Raw genomic sequence first — 9,344 nt, 5'->3', positions numbered from 1 at the left:
TCTTGAGGACTCACCAGAGGCCAGAGCTTGTTCCAGGCCTTGTCTAGTGAAAACTTGTTTCTCCTTAGAAAAAAGCACGAAGCTAGAACTCATTCTAAATCCTTAATTTGTAGTCATGATCCAGCTGAGGATGCCGCCTCCATGTTCACCCCATTCCGCAGCCAGACGCACAAACCTGAAACGTCCCCGCCGCCGGCGGTGAGCTCCTCCAGCTCGTGGAAAAGGGGCCCGAAACTAAATGGTGTTTTTACTCGTTGTCCATCACACAAGTTTTTTTCACAAGTGGTCGCAACGGTCCAACTCCAACACTTGCAACTTCTTTCAAGAAGAAGCCCAATACAGTACGCCCCTCTATCAAATGATCCATTTATCCGGCCCAAACAAGCCCAATGGGAACCGCCTTTGACCTTTCCCTGCCACGGCAACTGCAACCCCAAGTCGCACCCGCGAGAGGCGACACGGCCCGAGCGACAGGCACAACAGACCCCTTCGCTCCTGGCCTCCTGCTCGGCGTCGCGCCACCGCTGCGCCTCTCCGGAGTCGCCGGCCGCCAAGGGCACCCTCCACCTCTCCTTTCGGCGCCCGGGAGAAGGAGATGGGAGTTCACGGGCTGTGGGAACTGCTGGCTCCGGTCGGGCGACGCGTCTCGGTGGAGACCCTTGCGGGGAAGCGGGTGGCGGTGGACGCGAGCATCTGGATGGTGCAGTTCATGCGGGCGATGCGGGACGACAGCGGCGAGATGGTCCGGGACGCCCACCTCCTCGGGTTCCTCCGCCGCATCTGCAAGCTCCTCTTCCTCCGCGTCCGCCCCGTATTCGTCTTCGATGGCGCCACGCCGGCGCTCAAGCGCCGCACCCTCGCCGCCCGCCGCAGGCACCGTGACGCCGCGCAGGCCAAGGTCCGCAAGACAGCCGAGAAGCTCCTGCTCTCCCATGTGAGTCTCTTCTCCGTTACCTACCCTTCTCCCCTTTTTTTTCTCTACTCGATGTGGGTGGTCGTTGTCTCGTTCATTAGAGGTGGAATACTGACATCCCGAATCGCTTATAATACAAAATTATCAATGTTAGGCACAGAATTTGCAGTGCATTCTATTTTGATCCTAGCACAGAAGGCAGTGCATCCTTCCAATTCATCCGAATAACCATCATCATATAACTGTTGTTCGTGAGCCTGTTCGCTTGTGTGAATACATGGCTGAAAATACAGTTCGCTGGTATGTTGTAAGAGAAAAACACTGCCGAATGACTGACAGATTCGGCTGATAAATTTAAGCGAACAAGCTCATTTTACCAATTATATGGTGCAATAAATTGGTTAGAGTATAGTTCAATGTGCTGAGCAATTCATGATCAAGGTATTGATGGTTTGTGACCTTTGGTTGTCAGCTCAAAGCGAGGAAGCTTGAAGAATTGGCAGAACAAATCCGGAGTGACAGGGCTAAGCATGATGCCAAGGGCAAACAAGTTGAGAGCAGTAAAGAAGGAGAAACTGAGAAAACAAGTCAAAACCAAATTGGTGATACCAACAACAGTGAGGGAAATGCTGCATCAATCAATCAGGAGAAAGTGGATGAAATGTATGTCTACCCGTAACTCTCCTCATGTTATTTTCTGGTTAAGGCCAGTGAGTTGATATTTTTATTGCATGTGTTAAGGCTGGCCGCATCACTTGCTGCAGAGGAAGAGGCAGATTTCACTGACGAAGGAAAACACCATTTTACAAGTGTTCCGTTGCCAGAAGGAGCTGAAATTGATGAGGATGAAGATGATGATGAAGGGATGATCTTCGTAAGTATATTTCCCATGAATCATTGAAATTTCATACTTTTTATTTCTTTCACTTTTCTTTCTGCAGGTTATTTGAGTCTTGCTAAAATATTTACGTATTTCATACTTCTGTCATGTGACTTTGGTGTTATGGAAAACATATACGACTGCACTGACTAGCACATATTTCCCTTGTTTGATAGATTGATAGCTAGGCATCCTAGTTGGTTAGCTTTACTAGATGGTTCCTCTATATGAAGGTTGCCAAAGTCTTGTTTAATCAATCAAGTGTTAATTCAGTAAAAAGGATTTTGCCTATCAAACTTGGCTATCATCAAAGACTCTTCTCGACGGAAAAGCCCGATGATTAGAGGATGATCTGCCCTTACCACAACCACAATATATGGACTAGTTCCTGGCTTTCTTGCTCTGTATTTAGAAAAAGTGTTTTTTCCCTGTTGTATGTTCATTTTCTTCAGTTATTAGTTGGTTTAAAACATAGTATAATTTTATTGCGGTTGCAGCCTATGACAACTGGTGACATTGATCCTGCAGTATTGGCTTCCCTTCCTCCATCGATGCAGTTAGATCTTCTTGTTCAGGTAAAAGGGGCAACAGACTAATGCTTCTTATGATTGTCCTATGCTACAAAGCAACAAGGAAGATATCTTATTTCCCTTTTTGTGTTTGCTTTAGATGAGGGAGAGAGTGATGGCTGAAAACAGGCAGAAATACCAGAAAATAAAAAAGGTAATAGGCATACTTCTGTAAGTATATCAGCTGCATAGCAACACTATTTGTTTGGTGGCTATCTATCCTTGGACCCTTTTAATATGATTTTACAATTTGGTCATCTTTAGTAATGAGAAGTTCCTTCCAGGAACCTGCAAAATTTTCAGAGCTTCAAATACAGTCCTATCTCAAAACAGTTGCTTTCCGTCGAGAGATAGACCAAGTTCAGAAGTCTGCTGCAGGGAAGGGTGGTGGAGGTGTCCAGACATCAAAAATAGCATCAGAAGCTAACAGAGAGTTTATTTTCTCATCATCATTCACTGGTGATAAACAGTAAGTGATTTGTTACTTTGCATCTGTCGCTGTGTGCATTAGAATTAACAAGGGCTGCTCATTTAAGGCTTTCCAGTTCTACACATTGCCTTTTGTGATATTCCAGCATCAGCATCATATTTATTAGCTTATTGTACTTTCCCTACTGGATCAGGATGCTGGCACAAAGACGTGAAAAGGAACATAATGTTGAGAACACTAAATCAAAAAAGGAAATTAATTCTTCTGTCTTCACATCTAACCCAACAAATAGTTTGGGAACAATGAAGCCTCCCAACAGCAGTAAACCTTCGAGGGATTTTGGGCCTGATGTTGAGACCTATCGTGATGAGAGAGGACGAATTAGAGTAAGCAGGGTCAGAGCAATGGGAATTCGTATGACTCGTGACATTCAAAGGAATTTAGATTTTATTAAAGAGAATGAGCAGGTTAAAAGTAAGGGACAAACGCAGACCAGTGTTCACAATGGATCAACAGGCAATGAAGAACCTCCAGTTTTTCCAGAGCATCTTTTTGAAAGTAACAAGCTCCAGAGTTCTTGTAATCCTGATGAGGATCTTTCTGAAACTGACAGAGAGAACCATCAGACCTCATCACAAGTAGAAGCAGCAGATAACATTTCTGAGAGTTCTTGTCATGGAAACAAGGAAGCAATAGAGATATCTTTCTCGGTTGATCAAACTGAATTGAAGGATGGCGATGAAGATATATTTTTGCAACTAGTGTCTGGGTCGACATCCAACATGTTTTCTGGCAATAATTGTTTGGTTAAAAACACGGAAGAATCTGAAGATTCTGAGTGTATTTGGGAAGATGGTGTTATTGAAGCAGGAACATCTCCTATGAAAGTTGGCAAGAACGATCATAAGTCATCTCTGCCAGAGAATTGCAGCGATGATGAGATGGAGTGGGAGGAAGGTGATAGCTTTGCACCTGGAGTTGCTTCTAGTAGTGAACATAATCCATGTAACGCACCAAAGGGGGATTTAGAAGAAGCAGCTCTTGTACAGGAAGCAATAAGGAGGAGTTTAGAGGATTTTGAGAAGAAGGCATCTGAGAATGTGAGCACTGGAGATATACAAGAATCTGTTGAAGATAGATCTTTGCAGTTCTCCAATAATGTTCCTAAGATATCTGAAGCTCTTGGTGAAAATGATTCACATTCTGGAGTACCTGTTGTTGAAGAGATAAACAATGAAACAAGAACAGAAATCAATTGTGATAAGGATGATATGGTACAGGGCACTGGACTACTTGGAATTGATAGACAAGAAAATGAAACCCGACCTCAACTGGTGAAAAATGATGGGCATCTGGGGTCTGTGCCTCTATGTACTACATTCACAAGTAATCTGGCTGAAAAACCATCTAACAGCACAGAAGCTAACGGTGAAGATGTAATGATATTTACAACCAAACTTCCTGGAACAGCTGTAGGCGATTGTGATAAAACTTCCAACCTAAACATTATGAATTCTGATCAATCAAAATGCAGCAATGATATTGCTTCAACTGGAGAAACCTTGTCACATCAAAAGGATCTTTTGATTGATGAACTGCTAGCTGACACTGCTGAACAAAAAGAAAATGCTACCCAAGTAGATCTGAAGTTTGCCACATCTGAGATAGATTATACACAAATTTGTGACAATGATGACAACCATACAATATCAGCGAGTTATGTTGATGCAGAGCTATCTCGTCTTAGACAAGAACAGATAGATCTTGGACATGAAAGGCGAAAACTTGAAAGTCATGCAGAGTCTGTAAGCAGTGAGATGTTTGCCGAATGCCAGGTTTGAAGTGATCCTTAATTCCTTATTTTCAACTGAATAATTCAAGGTTCTTGATGCAAAATTATATCATAATGTGTGCATTGGAAATAGAGATATAAGTAAATAATTTGGTTTATTAGTAAAGAAACACTAGCCAAAAGTTCCATTGATGACAAAATGCTACTCTGATGCGGTTCCATGTTGCAGGAATTGCTCCAAATGTTTGGCTTGCCATATATTATTGCACCAACGGAAGCTGAAGCTCAATGTGCATACATGGAAATAAATAACCTCGTTGATGGAGTTGTCACTGATGATTCAGACGTCTTTCTGTTTGGAGCAAGGAATGTTTACAAGAACATATTTGATGATAGGAAGTACGTAGAAACATATTTTATGAAGGTATATCCTATTTTTGTATCTTGGTTCAATTATATTCATTGTCTTCTCAGCTCGATCCTTTTTCAAATAGTGTTGTAATGTTTCAGGACATTGAGTCTGAGCTTGGGTTAACACGAGAACAGTTAATCCGTATGGCTCTGCTTCTTGGGAGTGACTACACTGAAGGCGTTAGGTAATAACAACCTAACAAAATGCAGGAATTTCTTTACCATGTTCTTGTTACATCTTGAAACCATTCTACATAATACATATATACAATGTTTATTAGTTGTGGTGGTGCAAATGCTCCTGTCAGATAACCATATGATTTCAACTGCTATATGAAAGTAACATCAAAGTTTATTTTTATGTATGGGTTGTTACATTTTCTTTTCTAGGAAGTGGATCTCGAGTTTCTGCTCCAGAAATTGTTTTTTCCCTTCATTTTCTGTTCCGTAGTTTGAATGCCTTTCAATCGGAATACCTAAGTTTAGTAATACTAAAAGCATGATTGACCTTTCTAAGTATTCTAAAGTGCAGCACCAAAATGCAACATTTCATCTGATACATTTTTTTTGTTGGTTATGCTCTATTTTTTATTTTACTTTATATGCTGGTGTGCAGTGGTATCGGCATTGTGAATGCTATTGAAGTTGTACATGCATTTCCTGAGGAAGATGGACTGCAGAAGTTTAAAGAATGGATTGAATCACCGGATCCATCAATATTTGGTAAACTGCATGTGGAAGCAAGTGGTAGATCAAAGAAAAGAAAACTTGGTGGAAATGATTCAGATGGAAAGGGTAAAGGCCTGGAACCTGAATGCATTCAAGGTTCTGATGATAAACAATCTTCTAATGAGGCTGAACATGTAAAGGAAATATTTATGAGTAAACATGTAAGTATGTTTTCTTGCAGGGAACTACTTATGGACCTCTGTCATTGATTGATTCTTGCATATACATGCTCTTGTCGTATTTTTTCTTATTGTTCCTTAATATATCAGAGGAATGTGAGCAAGAACTGGCATATCCCTGCAACTTTTCCCAGTGAATCAGTTGTAAATGCATATATTTCTCCACAAGTTGACAATTCAATGGAGCCTTTTTCCTGGGGAAGACCAGATTTAGGCCTACTACGCAAGTAAGTTGAGAACTATTTTTCTGCGAGCCATTGAACTTGCAAGCAGTATACGACGTATTCATGAGAGCTATAATTCTAGATTTCTGTGAGCATATCAATTTGTTTCCTTTTCGAGAATGTAAGAATTTATTTTGGGTTTAATATTACATATGTAGTATATAATTAACCATTTGCCAGTTTGGACTATATTGCCTAATATAGGTTGCATATGTAAGAAGGTAAGCTGCCCTGGATTGTGTGTGTCACTTAAAAGAAAATTTTAGAAGTATCTGCACTGTACAGCATTTAGGAATCGAAGTTGATGTAAACCATTGTTTTTTCGTATTTCTGTTTTGATATTGATTCATGACTGTTATCTTCTTTACAAGAACCCTTAAGAAAAAGAACGATCAAGCTGAAGAACATTGATCTGTTATGAATGTTTTTTTTCTTCTGCGTCCTTGGTACAGCATCAGAACTAAAGAAAAAAATTCCTTCAGGTTATGTTGGGAAAGGTTTGGATGGGGCAAAGAGAAAGCTGATGAACTGCTTATTCCTGTTTTGAGAGAGTATAATAAACATGAGGTTCGTCTAGTTAGGTTTCAATAACTATTTACTGCATTCTAGGCTACTTCTGTTTTGTATGTAATGTTCTGCATGATGCTGGTTTAGTCTACCAACTTTTGTAGTTTGTCTTTTTTTTTCTCAGAAAGATGATGAATGTTTTTAGAGGATATTTGATTCGAGGAACCACCCCATCCTAGATGTGGTGGTGCATTGTGAGTTTATCCCATGAATTTTGGTGGAACTGCCCCATTCCTAATGCTTGTACTAGTTTTTTTTTACTGTCACCGGGGGCTTGTACTAATTTTTAGCTTGTGAGGGATGAGGTGATAGAGAATCAACCCATTCTATTCCACAAACCAAAGAAATAATTCAGGAGTGAGAAGATGAGAGATCACCCCATTCCTCAAATCAAACACACTCTTAGAGAACAGACTATACAGATATGCCAGCGTCTCACCTAATCTTGTGTAAATTTTTGGATCTGCAGCCAGTGGCTCAATCATATCATAACCATTTGCAATGTCAATAAAAAATACAAATACATCATTACAATTTTCTTGTCCTATTGTATCATTACAGAAATGATTCTCTGCCTTTTTGTAAGTGTAAATGTATAGTCTTTTTGTTGGGTTTCATTTAGCCAAGAATATTTAAATGGAAATGAGGTGATACTCAGAATGTGTCAAATCCTTGCATTTTAATTAAATTGATTTACTTACATGCAGACTCAGTTGCGCATGGAGGCATTTTATTCATTCAACGAGAGATTTGCAAAAATTCGTAGCAAAAGGATTAAGAAAGCCATCAAGGGCATTACAGGGAAAAGCTTTCTTGACACAGATGAACCTGAGCCAGATAATCCCAGTACTAGCAAGACGATCAAGAAGAAAGAGGCAAACTCCTCAAGCCATGCCAGAGGTAGAGGAAAAAGGAAAAACAATTCTGGAATCAGGAATATGGAAAGTCAAGAAGATAATGTAGGAGATACCAACAGTTTGGCAGATACAGTTGAGATTACTAGAGAAAATAACAATACCACTAAGAGAAAAAGAGGGAGCCCCTGTGGTCGCTCCAAAGGAAGAGGACGAAGCAGGACAAATGCTGGAAATGATGCAACAATAAGTCAGGAGGATTATGAAATAGAGTATTCTACTTCAGCTTCAGATGAGGATTCATGTAAAAGGCATTCCAACAGTTATGGATCAGAAGGAAGGGCATTGCGAAGGGTGAGCTTCTCTTACTGTATTGTGCCTTTACTTTCATATGGTGCTTATATTTCTAAGTGAAATGTTTCTCCACTGTGCACTGCTGACATTGGCAAAATCTGTAGTCCGGCCTAGAAATGGCTAGCTAGAACATGGTAATTAGTGAACGTGTTTACTATTGCTTGAAATCACAAATTTACGGTATTTTGAGAGAGTTGTGCAATGCCTTTCTTTTGTTCTCTATATGAAAAGATATATATGCATTGCCAGGAAAAAACTTATGTCATTTGCTATCTGGTGCTGATTTTGCAGTCAAGTAGGAAGCGGAAACAGGTGACATACATGGAAGATGGTCATGAAGCATATGACAATGATGTTCCAATGCATCAAAACGATGAAAATAACCCAGGCCAAGCTGCTGCAGTCGCAGACATGGCTGGAGAGGACACAGGGTTTAACCTTTACCATCAGGATACAAGTGAACTGAACAGCAGTCGGATGCATATAGGTGCAGGCACTACCGAAGATATCAATGAAGATTCCCAGGACTTTGAGTTACGTGAGGACAATCAGGTGGATTCGGCACCGAAAGACTATCTGTTCAGTGGTGGTGGTTTTTGTATGGAGGAGGGCGAAGGCAACGAACAAGAACCAGCAGGTCATCAATCTGGTGCAGAAATAGAACCTGAGCCAAGTGGTCCATGTGACGCTATGGATGGAGTTTCAGAGAGTTGCAAGAGTGCGAGCCTGTCGACCGCGGGAGAGTGTACAGAGAATGCAAGCATGGAGGCCCGTGGTGCATCTTCGTCGCAGCAGAGACGCAAGGCAAGCCGAGGTTTTAGTGCCATGCCGACGCTTACCAAGCGTAGGAGAAAATCGTGACTTGTTTGCGGTTGCAGTGCATGTATAGCACGCATTTACGGCTTCTGTTTGGTTCAAGCGCTTATGATTCACATTTCGGTCGTTGGCCACACGGTAGATCTGAGTCAGATTCACACGCTGTTTTGTGTAGACCAGCCATGAGCGCTGTTTTGCGGACGCAAAATGCACTTCGGAGATTTTGTTCCGTCTTTTTTTAGATCAAAAGTCCAGCCCGGTTTTATTAGAAAGCTTATAAGTTTGAAGCCCCAATCCTGCACTGGGGTTAACAGTTTACAAGGAAGCACGAAAATTCAACAACGCAAACAAACTAAAGCTTGACCGCGGCAACCCTTCAACACCCCACAGAAGAACTGAACCCAACTAAGGTCTTGTTTAGGCCTTGTTTAGTTCCAAAAAAATTTGTAAAATTTTTCAGATTTCCGGTCACATCGAATCTTTAGACGCATGTAAAGAGTATTAAATAAAGACAAAAATAAAAACTAAATACACAGTTTGGTTATGAGACGAATTTTTTAAGTCTAGTTAGTCCATAATTGGACAATATTTGTCAAATACAAATGAAAGTGCTACAGTGTCAATTT

The 9,344-nt window shown here is 40.9% G+C and overlaps 1 protein-coding gene across 3 annotated transcripts; it reads left to right on the top strand.

Annotated features, from left to right (window-relative positions):
• On the top strand, positions 450 to 8,981 carry LOC8054227 (DNA repair protein UVH3). 3 transcript variants are annotated; one of them, XM_002468268.2, is made up of 14 exons: positions 450 to 934; positions 1,386 to 1,576; positions 1,655 to 1,787; positions 2,291 to 2,368; positions 2,463 to 2,516; positions 2,647 to 2,831; positions 2,986 to 4,627; positions 4,814 to 5,008; positions 5,095 to 5,180; positions 5,612 to 5,885; positions 5,994 to 6,130; positions 6,610 to 6,694; positions 7,402 to 7,902; positions 8,194 to 8,981. In XM_002468268.2, the coding sequence occupies exons 1-14, from the start codon at positions 596 to 598 to the stop codon at positions 8,761 to 8,763; spliced, it is 4,470 nt and encodes a 1,489-aa protein (XP_002468313.1). In that variant the 5' UTR covers positions 450 to 595; the 3' UTR covers positions 8,764 to 8,981. The 3 variants fall into 3 exon arrangements, with proteins under 3 accessions (XP_002468313.1, XP_021306265.1, XP_021306266.1); XM_021450590.1 differs by lacking the exon at positions 450 to 934 and having other exon boundaries at positions 1,558 to 1,576; positions 1,678 to 1,787; XM_021450591.1 differs by lacking the exons at positions 450 to 934; positions 1,386 to 1,576 and having other exon boundaries at positions 1,678 to 1,787; positions 2,322 to 2,368.

This window comes from Sorghum bicolor, chromosome 1, assembly GCF_000003195.3.
Source record: "Sorghum bicolor cultivar BTx623 chromosome 1, Sorghum_bicolor_NCBIv3, whole genome shotgun sequence".
Classification (NCBI taxonomy): Eukaryota; Viridiplantae; Streptophyta; class Magnoliopsida; order Poales; family Poaceae; genus Sorghum; species Sorghum bicolor.
The sequence above is the reverse complement of the archived record's forward strand: the minus strand, read 5'-3'. Positions and strand labels throughout refer to the sequence as shown.